General features: G+C 38.7%; 1 protein-coding gene across 1 annotated transcript in view; it reads right to left on the reverse strand.

Annotated features, from left to right (window-relative positions):
- Positions 1-207: 207 nt before the first annotated feature.
- Positions 208-22,063, reverse strand: part of GRID1 (glutamate ionotropic receptor delta type subunit 1) — a gene marked incomplete at its 5' end in the record, with an annotated part of 550,600 nt that continues 528,744 nt past the window's right edge. The window contains 3 exons of the mRNA XM_080620875.1: positions 208-1,087; positions 18,091-18,331; positions 19,665-19,831. Coding sequence (XP_080477001.1) covers positions 659-1,087; positions 18,091-18,331; positions 19,665-19,831 — 837 coding nt within the window. The 3' untranslated portion in view covers positions 208-658. The remainder of the gene's footprint in view (positions 1,088-18,090; positions 18,332-19,664; positions 19,832-22,063) is intronic.

A 22,063-nucleotide genomic window follows, 5' to 3' on the forward strand; every position in this document is an offset into this window, starting at 1 on the left:
CAAACAATCCTGCACTTAAACTTAGAAACTGTGTGGAAGTTTAAATCCCTTGTTAGAAGGAAGAATTTCTCTTACTTTTTTCCTTTTCTTTTTCCTGTTTCTTGGTTTATAATTCACATTTAAAACTTTTGTTACTGCTACACTAATACCAGCTCTTACATTCTCCAAGTGAATTGCCATCTTGACTGTAAAATAGGGTTCTGCAGAGAGATCTGAGTATAGATAGCTTTTCTAGCAAGAAACAGATACATATTTTTCTTAAAAAAAATAAATCCCCACAAACAAACAAAACCAAAACCACAGAAAAACAGTAAGAGAATAAATGTTGAAATCCACGGAAAAAAAATGTATGGCCCTCAGTCCCAGTAACTGGTCTTCTTTGGCACTTGAGAACGATCACAAGTAGTTTGCCTTTTTATTCATATAGAACAAAATTTACAAAGTCATTCATACATTTTTGTTTTTTTGTTCTGTTTTTTACTTACTTCGAAAATTGGGAATATTCAAAATACACTTTTACCCCACTTCATTCTTTCATTATTTACAGGTATATACAAGAAAAATGTAAGAGTTCATTTTGTGGTTTTTTTTTTTTTTTTTAATTTCTTTTAAATTTTGTATTAAAAAGCTCTGCTGGTTGTTTTATTGTTAGTTTTCGTCATATGGATGTTCCATGCGAGGGTTCCATTGCTTCTGGAATGACTCCTCCTGGCACAGACTGAAATGACATTGGGATCGGGGTTTTCACAGGACTCTGACGAAATAGTCCTCCATTTGGTGACCTGTGTTTACACTGTATGGAGGGCATGGTGGCTGAGCTGCTCAGGGGCAGCGGCAGGTTGCTGCCTGAGGCAGCTGTGAGTGTCCTGCTGGCACCATGAGCTGTCTGTTCTGGTAAAAAGGTGGTGACAGAAAGTTGTGTGTTCTGGTATTCACGTACTGGCTCCAGGGTCTGAGCTGGCTGCATGCCACCAATCTCCAAGGCTGAGATTTCAATGGATGCTGGAGAGATTTGCTTGTGGGCTATGTCTTCATCAATTAAACTGTTCATGCGTCTATGGACCTGCTCCAGGTTCACTTCTTTGTCCTAGTGAGAAAGAAACCAGAACAATCAGTCCAACCACAATCTCCAGTCATGCCCGGCCCTCTTCCTCCTGTGTGGGACAGGAGTTGCTCTTCACTCATTACATCATTTCAATTTCATCTGTGCATATGCAAAACCTCAAGGTCTGCCCGACATCTCCAGCTGAGAAACACACAGAAGAAAACACCAGCTCAACCTCAGTGTGCAAAAGCCCTGATGTTGTCAGACCCACCCTCCTTGGTGGTAAACTTATGGCTTTGGTTCAGCTAACAGGAGCTTGCACCGGGGACCAGCACATCCCACAAGCCCTTAGCTCACATTGCACAAGCCCAGCAAAAAAGCATATGGCAGACAAACAACTGAGTTGGGACTCCAAATTCCAGTGAGCAGCTCACCAATTTGTAACTACAAGACAGCTTACCACTGTCTTATCTAGTTGCAGCACATTTTATAAGGAACATGTCAGTAAAACACCATACGCAGCCCAAGTGACTCCAGGAAGATTGGCTTCACGTGCCAAAATCTACTGGTTGTGGTGATAAAGTCTTCCTTCCCAGCAGGAAGCTCTGGGTCACCTGTGTGTCACAGACTACAGAATACTGGAACAGCATGGAGGGAGACCTGGAGAGAGGACGACTCATTTGTGTTTTGAATAGTTGTGTTACCCACTATAAGCTGTCTGCCACCTTGACAGGTAAAAGCCTGTCTCTGGTCAGAGCTTAGGAAAGTAACACTGATCCTTAGCAAATGCATCACCACCTTCTAAGAATGCATTGCTTAAGGCTCCCAGAGCAATCTCTTGAACGGACTTTCAGGACCACTTACTCAAAATGTTTTATCTTCCATGAGGAAATAGAGCAAAAGAAGTCATCTTTAAAATCTAAAGCAGAAAAGACCTACAATGGGCTGTTTCTCACCACAGTGTGGCATTCAGGATGCTCAAATTGAAAAGCAACAAAACTGGCAGGGTAAAGTCAACCACCTGGGATGCTGTACGATTGAATTTTAATAGCTAGCATTGTATTGCCAATAAAAGGTATTATATTGTATCATTTCTCTATATTTCATAAAGCACAGCTATGATCTGCAGTTGTAGTTATTTGATGCAAGTATAACATACAACAGAATAGCAGCCAAGCATTTATAAAAGCTCAACAATCCTGGAAATGAAGAAATTCTCTGACAGAAGCCTGTAATTACACTAGGCAGCCAGCAAGATTCCAGCCTAAGAAGTAGGGCTACCTGAAACTACCTGTGGCAGTAATCCCTGATTGCCCTCAGCTCAAGGTGTGCTTAAATGTTTGTTAAATCCAACACCAACAGTCTTACAGATGCTCTTATTCATACCACAAACTAGGTTCTGTGAACAAAGTATAAGGTTCCACTTCCTCTTACTCCTCATGATCTTTTGCCATTTGTGTTCAGGTGGAGCACAGAGAATTGTAGCATTATTTCAGTGGTCTCCACTAAAATGCAAACCTGCAAATTGACAAGTCAGCTCCAAAGCCCTTGATTCCAATGTCAACTATAGATTTGATTCTAAACTTGTGATTTAACACCACCTCTACATTACTCAAGAACTGCTGGGTTTGCTGATCTGTGCATGGATTTGGAAATGAACTAGTGTTACATGATAATGAGCCCAAAGTTGCGTCCTTAACTTAGGCTAAATCTGTATTGATTTCAGCTGGAGTATAACTTCCACAATTACAGGGCTGAGCTGCACACTGCATCTCCTTTGCTAATAGTAGAAAATGAATTCCTATTTCATATACAACACAAATCCACCCAAATCTCAAAGAAGTTCACAGAAACCTGGGGGATATCACCTTCCTCACCAAGGAAAAAAAATATTTTTCAAAAAATACTGCTTTGGGGTTTTTTTTAAGCAAATAACCAGATCATTTTTAGTTAGAGAAAATCAATCAACAATAAATTAAAAAAAATTACTTTTGTGGCAGAAAGGGACCACACAATACTTGAGCAGATAACCCCTGTAGCTGTGCTAATTTCTTCTCGCCAACAGCCATACCTGACTTGTCAGACTCTTTATTCAGTAAGTCAGACAATGCACCAAACAGATAACACAGAAGCTTTTTCATAAACTCTGTGGCTAAGTAAATTAAGGATTTGTGGTACAATGGCCAGAGGATTACATGGATTTAATTCATAATTTTATTTCTCTCTCCTGAGGCAAAACTGTGGACTGGGGGCAAGTGTGAGAAGTGTTCCTCTATTATCCCCCATTGGGAGTAAGGGCTTGAGCTCTCTGGGCGGGTTTCTTTTGCACAGATACCCAGTTGTGCACTGTTGTGTTTTCCTCAGCTGTCTGCTAATAAAAACTTGCTGCAAAGTTCTGCTTACCCACAAACTTCAGGTACTGCTACTTGTGACAATACCTGTGTCTAAGGAAGCTAGCTCCCAGAAGCCCGTTATATAATGCTTCTTGAGGTTGCCTGTACTACTTCTTTTCTCAAAAATGCTGCTAGGCCTGATTTAGACTCTTAAGTGGCATTCTAGTTACCTGGGACCCCTATTCTTGCTAAGGCCCTACTATAAAACAAAAAATAAAAAAATAAAGTATAGAACTCAGGATAGAACTGAGCAAATACTACAACAAATTTTCCCAAATAAGACTTTGGAGAAATGTTCATGACTCAATTGCATTTTTCTGATCTCTGTAATTTCAACTGAAAATATACATCAGCATTTTATTTATTTGTATATTTTTTGACTGTAAGCACATCCTCAGTGCACTGCATCCTGCTTTGTTACAGTAACAAATATAATGTCACTGGGATAACTAGCCAGGCCAGAGGGAAAGGTAGAGTTTCAATATTTGCAACATGCAGTCATTAACATTTTGCAGAGGAAAAATACATTTGCAAATGAAGTGTGCTCTTCTTTTGGAGCCTCTGTGCACAAAAGGTGATAGAATTCAAAGGATAAACTAATCCTGGTTATATATTTAGCTCAGGTCTTCGAAGATGTAAACTGAGGAGCCATAGATGGGATGCTGTTAACAGACATCTCTTGGTCCAGACCAGAGGCGTTATTAAGGTAACATCGCTTGGAATATTTCCCTTTGTTGGTCTAACAAGACTGCCCTCCTCTGCTATGCACAGTCCAGCACAGAAGCTGGACTGGGACCACATTCCTCAGAAAATGGATTTGCAGTTGCTTATGTTTCACAATATAAACTTATGCTTCAGTGCGCTGAAGTTTTCATTATCAAGAAAGAAGTAATTCCTGCACTCAGACACCATACTTTATCTACAGCAAAACACTTTATGAAGTAAGAAGTAAATGCTCGGGCTTTTTTAAAAGGTAGGGGTGGAGATTTAATTTGCTTACTTCTAGCTCTTTCTTCAGCATTAACGACAACTTTCTGGCATTATTAAGATTGGAGAAAACTTTTTAAAGGCTTCCAAGAACCCAGAAGTTCACATTATTCATTCTTTTTGTTGTTAAAATAAAATGCTTGTAAAGGTTGAGGAAAACAACCCTGTCTCTGAGGAATAATAAAAACACGTTCTTAAAGGTTCTTCCCTTTGTCTTATTATATGAAAAGCAGCTAAACAACTGTCAAGCTTTGTATGAAACTAGAAACTATCTTAATGCTGAATCAGTGATTTTTCAAATGCTTAAAAAACCCCTTTGATAAAAATTAGAAATGCTTGAAAAGTTTAGTTTGTCATTATGTTACTAGAAAACTGCCTTGAATCCCAAGATTTCCAGAACTGAAGGTTTTGAGATAGCTTTATTTGACAAGCCAAGCTTTGACAAAATCTGTAAACCTCATCTTCTTTTCCTTTATTGCTCTCCTGGAAAATTCAGTAAAAAGCATATATTACCTACTGAAAAGTAACAAGGTAAACGTAGAAAGGGTCAAATGGTAATAAAGCCAGAAAAACAAAGCCAGAAAACCAGATCTTAAAAGTTATGATTTTTTCCTCCCTTGTCAGTTCAGTCCTTATTTGTTTTTAGTTCTATAATTCTCATTAAATATAAGCCATTTGGTATAATTTTTAAACAGTTAGGTTGCTTTTTTTTTCCCCCATATCCTGAGACTTTGTCACTTTAATTGTGAAATGGTAATGTAGCATTGCAAGAGATTTTCAAGCTTTCTAATGCTGTAGCTATTTTCTATTTTTGCATTTAATGAATTAAAATTAATAAATTACTATAAATTAATAATTGATGCTTGGATCTAGGGAATGGCAGAGGCACCAAACCTGGCATCTGGATAGAAAAAACCCCAGACCCAAAGTGGAAGCTGGTGTGCTGGTTTCCTAGCACATAGACTTCCCTTACCCAAAGGAGAGCCCCTTGGGGAAAGCCTTACTGGTTTCTCTCCACAATGGTTTCTGGCTTCAGCTCCACTTAGCTCCTGTTGGGTCTCTTCAAGAGCTGAATGAATGAGCTCCAACCTTAATACTTCAGTGTCTGTAACAGACATGTTGCCAAAGGTTTTTTTCTCTTTTTTGTACTTAATATACAAAAATTAACACTATAAATGTCACATCTCAGACATTACATGCCAATTCACTTTTCATATATTATTCATATACATTGCATAAATGTATATACTTGTGTTGTCAGAAAGAGATTAAACAGTTTTCCTTTGCTACCTTCATAATTCTGTTTTCAGTATTAATGTTGTACTCCAAATAGATCAGTTGAGGAAATTAATCAGTGAAATAAAGAAAAAAAGAATATCACATGTAAGGAAAAATTAATTATAAACACAGGCTTGTTCTCCTCAAACTTAAGGAAAATAACTAATCAGACACTGCTTCTGGTCAGGAAATTATCTTATTCATAAATACCAATTTAAATGTCATTCCTCCCCAGGGAGTCTGAGTTCTGGAAGGGTGAATGAAGGACATGTTTCTGATATGTCCCAAACACTTGATCACGAGTGACAGGTTCAGTGGCCCGTGATGGACAGCAGGAGCACACCGTGGTAACTGTTGATATGGACTTGAATGATGTTCACCAGAATTATTCAGGATCAACTAACCCTGCACAACTGCACCTGCAAGAAACTACAACTCCCTTTCAGGAATAACCATGTTTGGCCTTATCACATGGAGAGAAATTATGGCAAGATGAAAATACAGACAGGATGATTTACAGAGTAATAAGTATCTTTTTCTAGCTTATTTTCTGTGACTTTTGCCAGCATGTGGGCAATCAGGATGAAAGAATATGAAACTACTTGGATGGTCTGGAGTCAACATCAAATTTGAAAGACACCTCAGTGAGTGTTGGGAAGGACCTACAGCTGATGTTTTCAAGAAATTGCCTACATCACTCCAAACACAATTAATTCAAAGGTGAGACTGTTTAGCTGCCAGGCTTGCAACAGTTGGGATTTTCCAAAGACAAGATTTTTTGAATAAAATATATTTTATTAAGGACACTAATGCGGCCTCCTATTCTTACTCATGATTTCTCTGATCTTACCGCGAAGTTCAAGAGAAGCCACTCGAAGAGATAAAAACATCACAAGCAGTTTCAGTTAAGGCCAAAAAGGGAGACAAATGCCCTAAAAGGAAGACCTAGTATCTGCAGAAATTTGATGCTAAATCTATGCCAAAACTATGATAAGCTGCATCTGCATCCCACACATGCAAAAAACCCCACACTAGACTAGTGAAGAAGCAAAAGACCAATGGCCCTGACCCTAAGTATCAAGTACTAAACATTCAGAAATGTAGCCAACATGGGCAGTCAGGCACATACACTGGGGGGCTATCATGAATGCACCAATACCTCCTTGTCAGATGCTGATAAGTGTGCCAAGCATGAAAAGCCTGAAAATGCAGTTCTTAATCAGCCGCAGGAGATACACAGAAAATAATGCTTTTAAATAAAGGTAGTCTTAATCATCAATCATGGCACATTTCCGTTTCATTTGTTTGTTTGTTTCTGTCTTGGCTGACAATATGAAGGATTATCTTTTGGTGAGAAAATGAAACCAAGACATAAATATTACGTTTTTACTCAGTGAAAGAACTATTTAAAAAAATTAATAATTTTGTGATTAGGACTGGGGTTCAAAATTTAAGTTAAGCTCCAGCCTCAGACAAACATTTCCTCTTCCAACTTTAACCAGGTTACATGCCAGGCTCTCCACCATCCATGTAAGACACCTCTTAACCCATATGCATCTGTTAAAATATTCAAGTTTCAGTGTTCATGAAAAACAGATCATGGAAAGCGCACATGCTAGGCAGAAAAAAAATGCTCCCAGCTAGGCAGAAAGGAAGTCTCTGAAGCATTTCCATGCACAGACAGACATGCTTCACAGCTGAAAAACAAAGCAGAGAAATAAAACTGAAACAGCAAAGTTTGCATACTCAGGTACCCACAGGCTATCCTCTTCCTAGCTCAGCATCAAAACCCACAGCTCCACCCAGCTACCAGCTTCTGTTCATGGGGTTTCAGAAATCATGGACTGAAACATTTAAGGAGAAATGAAGAAGCTCTGCATATGTATGTTTGTTTAAGGTTATTCTGAAATTCTGTATTCACTCAGGGTCATTATCATTACTTTCAGCTACAGCTACTGCATATATAAAACTGTAATTTTAATTTATTTCAGGAGGCTCTGACAGAGTGACAAACCCAGACATAATTGGCTTGCTCAAGAAGTAAAAGCAGTGATGATATATGTAATAGATATTCTGCAAAACAATGACAACACAGTAGGGTGTTATATTAATACAAATAATCCCTTTTTAATATGACTCAGTTTGCCACACTCATTATCCTAGAGATTCTGCAGACAACAATGCAGCGAAATGCAGACAGACACGTAAACAGATGCAGCAATGGTGAACGTTTCCTGTCATTAATTTAACACAGGCAACTGACCTATTCAAACAGCACTTAATGTTACATAAAATTTGTTGAGTTGTTTCTCAGTGTACTCTGCTAGAAGCTGGGTTGACCATAATAGTATCTTATTAGAAATAAGTATGACGCACCTTAAGAGTCTACTTGAACAACTACTTTTATAAATAGGCTGAAGTCTGCAATGAAGCTTCTGCTATTGTAAGTAGAAACTAGATCATGTATTTTAAATTAGCAATTAACTAAGCTATCATCCATAAAACAGTTGTTAGAGAAATGCATTGAGATTGACATCAGTTGAGGTCCAGTAGACTTGTTAGCCAACTGAAAGAATAAAATAAATGAAAGTTTTAAAATATATTAATTTCACTCAATGTGTGATCATTTTCAAAGAAACAAAGCTTTATAAAAAGTTATGTACAAAAGGCCATCTTATTCATTATGAAATGCTCTCCAACAGCAGAAATTCCTTTATGAAGAAAAAGTAATATTCTTTTCCCTTCTAAGTAAACCTGAAATAAAGTGAGAATTAACAGAAACTGCCAAGATTGTTAATGTGATATAAAATTGTTTCAAATATATCGCCAAAGTTTATTCCCACCTACCCACAGCTAGAAAATATCTGTAACTGATGAAAGAAAGAAATTATTATCAAAAACCTAAAGACCAATCAAGTAACGGTGATTTGCTACAGAACAGCAAGGGCTTCACGCGGTAGTTCATATCTTCCCACACCGGCACTGTGACCTTACCCAGGTCGGATTTATCTAACCTGATCACATCTAGCCAGGGATCTAATTCTTAAAATGGCTGTAACTGCCTCATGGTTCGTGTCTGGGAGCCCTATCCAGAAATTCACCAGACATTATGCTTCCCACTAGGACACTGATGCTTATGACGCACACCAATTTAAACATCTGCCTTTGTTTTACTTTTTTCTCTTCACCTGCATCTGTATGCTGCAGTACTGTGTGAATAAATATGCAGGACACAGTAACAATGGGACAAGCATTGCACATTAGGTGACAGTCTCCTGCAGTGATCTGCTCCCACATTCATCACAATCCATTAACTGCAATCACAGAGAAGCACTGGCTAGTCCTCACAACCAACAGTAGACTCAAACCTGGAAGGTAAGAGACTGCGATAGCACCTTCATTTGTTACTCAGTATCAAAGGAGACATTCAGCCTCATGCTGAGGTAATCAAGCTTTAAAATCCTTACCAACCTTGGTTCATGAGCATTAGAAGCTGATAACGACAAAGAAAATGAATGACTGGCTCACATTATACAGATGTTTCCACAGTTTTCACGAGGTTAAGAATAAACAGAACAGAAAGAGAATGCAAAGAAACATTTTTCAACACAAGCAGTAAAAAGCAGTACTGAATGAGTGCTGGTTGATGAGCATGCCAATGTCTCTGTAAAGGAACTCTTAGGAGAAAGGAGAGGTTGCACGTGGAGAAACCTTTACTGTGAACAAACTGCATATATTGCAGCTACAGGCATTTCCAGCAACACAAAGGTTAGGTTCAAGGGGAGTTCCAAGGAGAGGCAAAGATGAGGAGAAAACTAGCAAGAATTCATCTCTGCAGGCATTTTCAACAACAAACCAGTTATTTGTACGTTTATTATGAAGTCTCACCATGCTTCTGAGGCCCAACCTCACATCATTGGCCATCTCCAGATAGAAAGGAAAAGGAAGATGTGGGGAGAAAAAAAAGGATCAAGATAGTGAGGCTAATGATATAATCAATATTTCACATTTTTTAGCAAACATATACTTACTACTTTTTATACTTCTGTTTTGAAAGAGCAGATTCTAGGCACTGCAATCAAAGAGAATGGCCTGAAAAGGGTGGTGTTTTCAGAATTCAACAACAACTAAAATGACCCTACAAGGTGACAGATTATTCTTTTATAAAGTAAAGATTAAATTCACGAAGGTTCCGTTCCAAAACTCACTAAAACTTAATGGATTCTTTACCTTGCTTTATACAGCTTTTAAATCCTAAATTATTATCTAGTCCACAAGGGATGTAATTTTTCACTCTACTGAGCTCAAAGCAAAGTAATGCTACCCTTTATCAGTCTGATTTACTCTACTGGAGTATCAGGCATAACAGATTGCTCTATCATCATCCTTCTTCACCATTCCAGCCTAGTCAAATCCAAATCTCAGAAGTTCCCATTTTTCCCTATGATGCTGGGAGTGCAAGAGGGAGCTGGCACAGGAGACACAAGGAATTGCTTCTACAACCTGTTTGATGCCCAGTGATAGTTGTGATAGTTGCATTGCAAAGCCTCTCCACTCCAGATATGTGAAAGTCTCAGAAAATTCTTATTTATGACTATTAGCTACAAATGTTTTAATTAAAACCTGCATTTTTAAAAGGTTTCTGCACCCTCATTTGGGACTATATTTTGGAAACTGCCCAAGCTCCTTTTTGGACATGAGAAAATACATAGGAAGCCAAATTATTAAAAATAGCTCAGCATCATAATAATCTGACCACCAGTCTCCCATAACAGAACTCTTGGATACTGAATACTTACAAAGAAATAGTACTTGTTATGTTGGGTAAGTCTGAGTAGTTCTTTCCTATATATATGAGCTTACAAATATGGTTCTGAAGTTATGGAAAATCATACCCAAGTATGTTTGGTTTTTAAATATATCTATTTTCCACAATATTAGTACCTGTGATTTCTTAAGATTTTGCTAATATTGAGCACAGATTATTTCAGGTATTATAAAATTATTTAAATTCAATAAATAGATTTATAAATTGCCTGTTAATATTATTGTAGAGGAAGTTCAATCTTCAAATCACTTCAATGCACATGTAATTTTCAGTTTATACATACTCTTACTTAATTTTACATACACATTTAAATGTTTAGTTAGATCAAGGCCTAAGGCATTTTATAAACTACAAAAACAAAAAAAAAATTGAGAAAAAAGTCACATTTATGTTTTTTATTTTAAACTTTTACTGATTTCATTACCACTGAACATTCAACCCCCCCTGAAAAAGTCAGCTTTAAAATAGCACTGTAGGCTGAGATAAAATATACAAACATTAGCTCTGTAAACATTGTGTGAAGAATCTAAAATAATCTGACACATTAAGGCTTCAATTCTGTAAAATACATAAGCTCATGCCAAGCACACAAGTAGCCACAGAAGTTCTCTGGGATGGATGATATAATGCAACACAAGCAAGTACTTAAATTCATTACCAAACTGGAACTTTAAACAGACTGTTTCTTTCTGACTTCCCTGTATGGCAATGTTCATTTTTTAAGCTTATTTCTGTTGAATACTCTTTTTTTTTTGGCCTCCGTAAGGTTTATGCTAAGTAAATCCAGATTATATCCCTAAGAATCCCATTAGCAGAATTTTATGATATGACCAAGAGGAAAATTAATCCAAACACAAAAATCCCTTCCTTGCAGCTACAGAAATATGCTGTAATCAAACTTGAGTGCTTCAACACAGCTTTGGGTAGCAGAAGCCTGGGCCTGGTGTCATTAATAACAGGAACGACATGTCACTTTTAAATTCATTACAGCCTTGACCTAAATCTATGGCAATCAATAGGAAGAGTTGACTGATTTCACTGGATTCTAATACGCATACTGTCTATGACCAGATATTAAATAATAGCTGAGGAGAAAATCTTGTTTCTTCATTCATATAAAAAGCCAATATTGAGTTACTTAAGATGCCCTTCCAGTTATTATCAGTTTCTATACAAGACAATTTATATATTATATTGTCCTTTTATTGTTTTTTTTCCTTTAACTGATTCTTCCACCTTATATTTCATCACCAAACAACATTAAACTTTGGATTCTGGCATGACTGATTCCTAACACTGTTTGCTGATTTAAAAATGCTATTTAAAACAGTTTCACAGCTTATTATATTCAAAGCTAGTTTGAAACTGAATTTCAAGATGGCATTAAAATGCATTATTTTGCTAGTGTTTAAATGATTCATTTTCCCCAAAAAACTTTATTTATTCATAGTAGAATACAATACAGTGGTACAAAGAAATGATCATTTATATGCAACTGAGCAAAAAAAATGTACAAAGTTTTCAGACATGTCATAAAAATACAGAAAAAAATAATTTTAAATAAAACCAAGATAAAATATAGAGGACATGCAATGAAGGGAAAATAAAATACCAGTTTGAGGATCTCATGTTTCCTTTCGTTATCAAAAGGAACCATCCCAGAGGAAATAAAATTATCAGACAAAAAGTATACACAATGGTGACAAGGTAAATGAAGCAACAAAGAAAAAGACAAGGAAGATGAAAATAATGGTGAAAGCATAAGACTCTTTAATAATAAAAAACAACACTGCTGACACCATGCTGAAAGTATGGAAGCCTGGATCGCCATGAAGTAGTATCTGGTTGGAGAACTGAAGTAAGATGAACATGGTGGAAATCACAAATTCTTACAGTGACAAATTTCAACTCATTGAACTCGCATCTGCTAGCTTGTATTTCCACTTCTAAGGTACACTGGGCTTCATAGTCTTCTAATACCAGAGGAGAGTCCTGGTGGGTAACTTTCATCACTGCTAAAGCTAGAAATATGGATTTTTGAGGTAGGCTGGAATTTGCATATAATTGAAAATGGATAGAGGGTAACTTAAGGCAAATCATGCACGGCTGCCCTGGCCAGAGATACAGGTTTTCCTTCTTTCATCCTGCATACTGCCAAGATATTTGTGATAATTTTTAGAGTAATTTTGCTATATCCCTCTGTCCTATAGAGCTACAAAGTATTGCAGAGCCTAGACTTTTTGAGATTCAACAACATTTAAAACATTATTAAGCAGGGACTAGCAGGAAACAGGAATTAAAAGATGCTGTTACTAGTATACAAATGTGTTCTCTGGACAGTACTTGAATTGCTGCCCCCTTTTTATCATTTGAAAATAAAAAGTGAGAACAGAAAAATGAAGAGAGTCTGTTGAATAAAATGATTTTGAAAAAGCATTAGAAAGTTAAGAAATCACAAACTAAGCTGTGGAGCCTGTGACTGTTAATGAATTATAAATTTGATACAAGCTATGAGGCAGTGACTAGTAGTAACTCATTAGGTGGAAAAATTATGCTATTCCTTAACCAGTAAAACCCCAAAATCTTCATGCACTACAAAATCGCAGACACTCTGGGTACAGTTTCTGAAACATACTGCGAGGAACAGCAGAACTATTTTGGAAAAAAACACATTTCTGATTTGTAATATATATTATCTGAGCTAAAAAAATATTCAAACCAAGAACTTAAGATCATTCTAACACTGTGTTTTAAGAGCTGTATCAACAATAAGTGAATCAGTATCACCCTTTATGGAAGATGCAACAAGTATCCATTTTATCAGCAAAAAAACCCATCCTGTATAAGTGACTAGTTTTCTTTGCTGTGGGGTTTCCTGTTAATTTGTTTTTAGTGAGTATATCTCATGAACAGTGAAAAAATACAGGAATTCAACTTTCTTTCCATTCAAAATATGCTATTTTATCTTTGCTTCTAAGTTTTCATTGTTTTGGAGTATAGTATGTAGATGAACTAGGAGTACTTTCTTAGTAGTTCTGAAGAGATCTCTCTCAGAAGTAATAATCTTCAGGGGGAACAGTACATCACAATAAGACAGCTGATAAAGCACAGAGGATGCTGGGGACTCCACTGCAATAAGTAGCTACACTTGCTCATATTGACAATGAAGATTTTACAACTGCCATTCAGTCTGTCAAATCGAATAAATGGTACCAAACGCCTCATGATGTGGCAAAGCCCTTGGAAGCTAAGTGATCCAAATTATATTATAGTTTATTGATGTCATGAAATAAACGCATAGGACTCATGTCAAAAGATGTAGAAAGCTAGAGATAATTATTTAAAGCTCAACATTTCTATCAAGCAAGGTTTCAATAACTCTATCTGATTTCTCAGTTATTTAAAAGGGACACAGAGTGACTGAACAGAAATTCCAGAATAAATACTAACTTTCATTTTCTATTTTACAACTCCCAAAATCTCTGAGGCTTATCAAAGTCTAAAGATTAGGTATCACTATCCCAGGCTGAGTAGCAGCTGTGTAAATTCCAGATTTTAACACACAGGGAGAGACGTATGAGCTGGCTAAATTTCACTGTATAGGGTATAGGATGGCTGGGTATTAATAACAATTAGGAGAGGATGATTATAGATTCTCGAAAATCTGATTTGGAAAGATGACCAAATTTAAATTTTCCTGAATTAGAAAATAATAATGACATTTAAACATTACCAGATCTCTCTCCAAGTTTGGGAGATTACAAACTTGAGCCCTAATAGAAGAATGCGGTACAGCATTGCAGCTATAAATATTAAAATTATATAAATATTAAATGTTGTGATTTATACCATCATCTGAGTCCTTGAACACCTCAATGTACTGTCAATTGTTGGCATGATACAGCCTACCCAAGTGGGTCAAGCTGAAGAGAGAACTTTAAACTTGGGCTCTGCAAGTTGTGACAACTCCTCATTCAATCCTAAATCCACTGTAATTTTTCTATAATGGATTTATAAAGCTCTCAACAAGGGTAAGGATCACAGAAGCCAAACACTAGCTCCTCGTGCTTTGCATCATGAGATGACACCAAAGTCTAATCTTAGGCTGCAAGAGAAGCAGTACCTTCTGTGACCCTCCACAAGGTCTGCACTTCCTAGAAAAAAACAAAGACTGGGAGACAATCCAGTTCCCACAACTTTTAGGTGGTATCATAACACTCATGTTTTGCCAAAGACTTCCCAAAAGCAGAAGAAAATCAACAGCATGACTGAAGTTTGCAGCTCTTACTGAACTAACCGACTTATCTGCAGTATTAGATGCAACTAACAGGCAGATTTGAGTGTTCTGTATATGCTTGCATGCGGTAGCTCTCTTACTACAGCTACTGCTGTAGAAAAGCTGGATAATACCAAGAAACAGAAACAAGATACTCCAAAACACTCCTCTTGTAGATCAAAGCTTGGAGATCAAATCTTGGCTTTGCTTTCAGTTCCCTAAACAATGCTCAGCCATGGCTCCTGATTCAATCAGGGGAGTCCTCAGAGATTCAAGGCTCTCCTCCTCCCTGGATCCTGTCCTAAGTTTTGAAACCTGGTTCTCCTAAACACGTTTAAAATCTTCAACCAATTTACACCACCTCTTCTGAAACTTTGTTTCCTATCTTAATCACAGCAGCCATCAGCAATCCCGCTTCAATCCCTCCTCTAACGCCACATAAACAAAATGCTCTGCCCACTAATCTACCGACACATACCTGCTACATTCACTTGCAGATTTACCCAGTCCCTGTGCTCCCGTGCCCGGAGCGCCACCCCGTGGAGCGGGCAGCCATTAACCGCAGGCACTCTAGTCACGTACTCGCTACTGCTTTACTGGGGTCTCGTCCGCTTGGGCCAATCAGAAAGCGGCGCGCGATGGGCGGCTTGTGCGTCCGGCTGCCGGCGAGCCCGAGCGGAGGGTCAGGAGCCGCCGGGCGGGGACACGAGTCAGGGCACGCTCGGGTGTGCGATTTCGACTCGGTTTGGGCTTAATGTATTGCAGGACCCAATCCGCAGCGGGTCCGAGTGGAAACAGAGTTTAGATTGTTAATAAATACGTCTGTGTCCCATTTAAGCAGAAGACCTCTGAAAACTCTGCCCATCGATGGCTCTGGGCAGCAGCTGCGCTTTCCTGTGGCCGCTCTGACCTGGTCCAAAAGTGCTTCTGGCTTTGCATTGCACCCAGCTGCCGTTTTCGGGGACCCTTCATTATGTTCCATCCTGCTAGCTTCACATACCCTCCTGATGGCTTGGCCTGTGAGCTCTCATCCCTGTGCCCTCTCCTCGAGAACACGCACTTTCTCATTCAACCTCAACATGTACTTGTGCCGGGGCACCCATTGACTCTGTTCCTTCTTTCAGTAGTTTTAGTACCCACATCATGGACCTTTCTTGAGCCTGCTCATGCGCACTAAGTTTAATTTGCCTCCCTTAACCCGGGCTGGCTGTGCTCTAAGGGCAGACCCAGCTCTCTTGCCAGGTCATCTTCCCAAGTACAGCTTTACCGGATGAGTAGCTTTAATATACTTTAAAAAATGGAAGCTTAAAAGTATTCTACTGTTTGTCACAGAAACAACAAAAGAGGATATACAGAGCAACCCAGATCAAGAATGCACTGGAGGGAAAGGGAAGGAATAGAATAGGTACAGGAAGGGGAGAAAAGATGGGATGGGGTAGGCAGGGATATGTAATAATCCTTCTTACAGTTATAAAAAGATAAATTAAGGGTATGGGCAAAAATAAAATATTTAAACTCAGTAAGACTCTTAGAGATGGAAACTGAGTATTTAAAGCGCCTTGCAGTAAAGGAGTGAATTATTTTGCCTTACCTATATGAAACTGCCTTTGGAGCATATTCTCATCTCACTCTACAAAGTAGCACAAAGACAAGTCCCTGAGCATAGAGAGGGGAATGCACTGCAGAACTGGCAAAACAAATACTTGTGCACACGCAGCATGAGGACACTTCAGACAACGTCCCTGCCCTTTGCTCTGCCTGGCTTTCACAGTGGGCAGTGAACCATCTACTGCAAGGGTTTGCGTCTTAGCAATGCTAACGTGGCATGGGGCCTTTCGGTTACAGCAGGAGTGACTTCTACAAGACAGCAGGGAAAAATGCCACAGTATTTAACCAAAAAGCAATTAAATATGCACTTCTGTTCATATGAAAACTTCTTTATAAACAAGAGTACCTACTTGTGCTCTCCCTGTGCCTGCTTTTAGAGTGCTGCATTGTGCAAAGCAGAGATATGCTTCCTTTTACCAAAATTTCCCTTTCACTATTGTACATTGTGGAGCCACAGGCAAGTGACTTTGCAGCTTTGTCCCACAAACATGGTACAGATGTTTATCACTGAGCACTTGATGGATGAATTCAAATGGGAGAAGCAGGAACTCAGAAGAATGGAATCTTACTGATAAATATTTCACAACATTACAGACTGCAGCATATATCTTCAGATCCCATTTGCCACAATTGCTTACAGGTGATAGGTATGTCAATTAGTGCAGTACTCTTGGCAACTTGAGAAACATAGATTGGCATTGATGGGCTATGTACTATTTTCCAGCTGTAGTGCAGCTTGCTGCTATTATTTGCTTGTAACAAACATCTGTTCCAAGATGAAAGCACCTACAAATGCCTCAGTGCCTCCAAAATTACAAGAGGTTAGTTTGTTAAACATTTAATATACGTAAACAAGGTTTAGTGCGAGACAGATTTGAGTGTGGACTGATTCTATCATAGCATTGCTAAATATTACTCATTGATGTGCGTGAAAACTTCAAACCCAAGAAATTCAGATGTATTTTTCTAGGTGAAATATGTCATATAAAGGTCCATTTACTGAGAGGCTGCTACTTTAAGAAGTAAAACTGATTTCAAAAGAAAGGAAGAAATTTAAAGAGCTTCATGGCAATATGGCTTATTCAGTTAATAACAAGCTGGCTTATTTTTAATTGCTCATCTATCTCTTCAAACTCAGCCTAGGTCAGCTGTGAAGGAAAACAGCTACCAGCTGGCTGGCAGCTGCACAGCCGACACAGGATGGATACGGTTCTCGCAGCCGATGGATGGGGTCTCAGATCAGAGAAAATATTAACACAGATGGCACAACTGGATGCCCATGACTGGCCTCCCCATCACCCACAGCAGAGAGGCCGAGGGTATTTTTCTGAACTACTCTCTTATCCCTAAAGGTGGTCTCTCCAGGTCAGGGCTGAGGCACATTGGTGGGCCAGTGTGGGGAAGTTAGCACTGCTGCTGCCCATGCTGTATCTGCTCTATAAATAAATAGAGGACTTTAGTCTTCAGGGCTGTCAGTTTGGCACCTTCTATGTGCACAAAAGACATGTTTTGCTTTATTTGTTTAGAAACAACCACCCAAAAAGTTATATGCAAAGCTTAGTACAGCAAATCAAAATAAACTGAATTTATTGTATGAGAGCACCTAAAATCCCACAACTTTCACTCTCTTTCATGTTTTCTACTTTTAATTGTGATAAGAATAAAAGTTATGGACCTCTTTCGGTGTTTCTTGATGACAACGGTTGCTGTTCCACCATAATTCCAATGCTGCCACCAAGCATGCAAGAAGAAGGCCTATTGCTAAAATGCAGAAAACTCCTGCAAAACTGTGAAGCTTGAGTGCCTTCCCATCTGTCTGTGCATTGGCATGACTATTCAGGTCACAACGTCCCATCCGTGGCCACCATTTCTGTTTAAGAACATCCAAATCTCCGCTTTCTTGCAACTCTAGGATCCTGCAGAAATGTCAAAAGATAAGTATTATTTTCATTGATACTTTCTGGATTTTTGTCTTTTCTGTATGGCACATATATTTTAAATCTACCGTCCCACAATTCAAAACTGCATCCCAGGACCACCACTGTGTAGTAGTATTCATTTGAAACTCTGTTATACCAAGAGTTCTTTCTCCTCACAGCAGCAGGTGAACTCCACCAGGTAACTTTAGAAAAACAAGAGACTGTCAAAAATTCCACTGTAATGAAAAAAGCATTTCTATGGGAAATCACCATATTCCAGTTAGTCATGTCTGGTCTGGCTACATTCAGCTCCAACAGCTGTTCCCACTAGTGACATGCTTAATCCACTCTGCTGCTGCTGTCCCACAATAATTTCAAAATCATGTGAGACTAAGCATGCTACTATTTGTGTGCCACTTAATAAAAATCTGTTTAAGCAGCAACCAACTCATTTACTTCAGCAAATGTAGTTTATGCAAAAGATTTTACTTCAATGCTGTTATTTAATGCCTGAATTACTGTGTTAACAGTTGCTAATTAATCATTGTTTTGTCTCTTGTGAAGTGTCCCTTCTCTCCATGAATGATTCATTTTGGATTTAGTTTGATAACTCTTTTAGCTGTTTACTAACAATCTTTTCTCTTGAGGCAGCTTTGTCTCTGGTTATGCAGCTGGAGTTTTATTCCTCTTTATAAACAAGGAGGAAAAGGAAATCTTGCTTCAGCTCCCTGCCTGGAACAGACAGAGCACCTGCTCACCTTCTGCTAGGACCACACATGCCTGCACAACTGCATGTCTCCATTTCAGTGTACACATTCACATGGAAAAGACACTCCTAGCTGGTAGCTCAAAGATCAATAAATGGCACAGTTTTATAGTCTCATAGTCTTGCAATCCCATGCGATACTCAACAGTTCTTGTTTTCCTGCACCGTTGTGAATCTTCAACCTCTCTCCCAACACTAAAGGATAAACCAGGGCATTATTACTTGCTTACTTGTAGGGAGCAACACATTGCTTCACAGCCATCAAAACGTAGCATGAATCAAAGATCTCTCCTCAATCTCTTCTCATATACAGCTGTGAGGACATCAGCCCTTTTTCTGCCAGAGGCAGTGCTGCCTGGAGGTGTGAGGGCAACACCACCCGCAGTCCCCTCCTCTCCAGGCAGATGTGTGTGGAGCAGAAGTAGCAGCTTTGTTGAAGCCTGAATTTATAACGTGTCTGCTGTCACTTATTTATGGTCCTTTATTCAATAATTGCCAAAATTAACATGAATCATAAATGGTTGCTAATTTTAGAGAGAAGTCCTGAGCTTTGTTTTGTTTTACCTCTGGGAGAAAAGATCTCTGTAGGGGCTTCCATGCTGGAGTGCTATCCCATATCCTTTGCTGCTGATGCTGTTTCCAATGACTGTCACAGAGCATTCATCATCCGTCAGTGCAGCATATTCTACCACTGTCACATCCCACAGGAAAGCATAGTTTCCTTTCTTTGCCTGTAAATACAGCATGAACACAACATGATCTAAACCAAATTACATTTGTAGGTAAGACAAAACCCATGCAAGCAAACAAACCCTGAGCTTGTCATTACTCTATAGTGATATTCCATTAGGTCAGAGTTTATTTGTCTTAGAACATTTCTAATACTCTTTGCTCCCAGCAGTACCTCATCTAATCCAATCTCGTTAAAATGTATTCCATTTTTAATAGGAATACACAGGATAACATAGCCAACTGTAATTGTAGGCAAGGTTTACCGAACAGGCTATTAATTATAAATTAAAGCTATTGCCTTTGCTGATGAAATTTGATGTATGTTTCGTAAGAGACATGGAGTGTGACTGGCTCCATACATTCATGTAACAACATGGGTATAGTATAAGCACTAAGTGGTGCTTCCTAGTCATCACAGTCACGAAAATTGTAACTTTACAGCTTTCTTCACAAAAGAAAAAGCCCCTTCCAAGAAATATGTTAGTCCTCTAATGAAAGGTATGCTTTGAGCTTCCTTTTTTATTTCCACAGGTAAGAACAGTCATCAGCGTCTCCTATTATCTCAGTTTTGGGACAAATACTGTTTTAATTTAGCACACACCCACTCATATATCAGCCTTAATTGGGACTTAAACCAATGCCTGTATGTAGTGCATACAATGAATGTAAATCACCTTACTTCACATAAGATGTAAGAAACATCCCTGGATAGGGATTCTGTAAAGAAAAGAGTCATCAAAGTCATCATTTTGTTTGGTTAAAGTAATTATTAGTTTCCTAATATATTTAAGTAGTATGTTTTTAAGCCTCTGGTGAACATACAGAGCATAATGGAACAGATGGGCTGGAACATCTAATGCAAGTAAATTATTTCAGATCTTTCTTTAGGTTAGAACAAGGCAAGGCAGAGAACTGAAGTCCTGGATATGTTTCTTTGGTTCCCATAAGCTCCGTTAGGCAATGGTTGCAGCTTTGACACAGAATTAGCTCATCCTTCCACATATTTTCCATTTTTGTGTAAGCTCAGTTTTTGATTTCATCTGTAAGGCTGTAAGTCTCCCTTAGTTATTGTATTATATTGGACTCCTCAGTTGAGCAATTAAGCTAATTTACTTCACCATGCTTTGATATAAACCATAGCTTTCTGAAGTCTCTGATAGCTGTTTAAACATCACAATAATTCAAATGGGTGAGTTATTCTCTAGTGGGTAAAATCCAGGGAAACAAAGATTGTCTGGATTTTCTGTAAGCTATTTGCCACAATCCACATCTTTTCCCCACTTTCCTTCTATCTACGTCAAGGCAGTTCTGTGTTAGACCAAAGCCAAAATGTTATATCCTTCTTCTTTCATAATATTTAAATGAGCCTGTACTGACTGCTTTAAAAATAACTTTTTATTAAAGGCATGCTACCATTGTGGGCTTGTCCCCACTTTCTCCTTTGCCACCTTCCTGGTGAGTTCAGAGTAACAGCAATTAATACATGTAGCCACAGAACTGTTGCTATACTGTCGTGGTTTAAGCCCAGGCCGTAAATCAGAACCATGCAGTCCACTTCCCCCCCACCTTTCTTCCCTCCGCTCCTGGAGGGACGGGGAGGAGAATCAAAAGAATGCAGCTCCCACGGGTTGAGATAAGAACAGTTTAATAACTAAGGTATAACACAAATCACTACTGCTGCCACCAATAATAATAATGATAAAGGAAATAACAAGCAAGAGAATACAACCGCTCACCAACCGGTACCTCGCCCCCACCCTGCCATGATCCAGCCCTTCCAGGAACTCTCAGTTCTACATCCTGGGCATGACGTGCTGTGGTATGGAATACCTCTTTGGCTAGTTTGGGTCAGGTGTCCTGTCCCTGCTTCCTCCCAGCTTCTCCTCCTCCCTGACAGAGCATGAGACTCACAAAGTCCTTGTTCAGGGTAAACATCCGTGTTATCAGCTCCGTTCCCAGGCCGAAAGTCAAAAACACAGTGCTGCAACAGCTACTAAGAAGGAGAAAAACTGACTACTGCTACTGAACCCAGGACAGTATCCACCCCTTATTCCATACCATTCACGTCATGCTCAGATCCCACATTTTCAATATACCATCACTTTCATCTCAGTGCACTCTTATCTTAGTGCACGGACCAACCCCTATAAAGCTGCTGAGTCCATTCGATCCATGATGGTGGGCTCCATCTCTTGTAACAGTCTTTCAGGGCAGGAGAGGCCCATTGCAAA

The sequence above is a fragment of the Psittacula echo genome (assembly GCF_963264785.1).
Source record: "Psittacula echo genome assembly, chromosome: 6".
NCBI lineage: Eukaryota > Metazoa > Chordata > Aves > Psittaciformes > Psittacidae > Psittacula > Psittacula echo.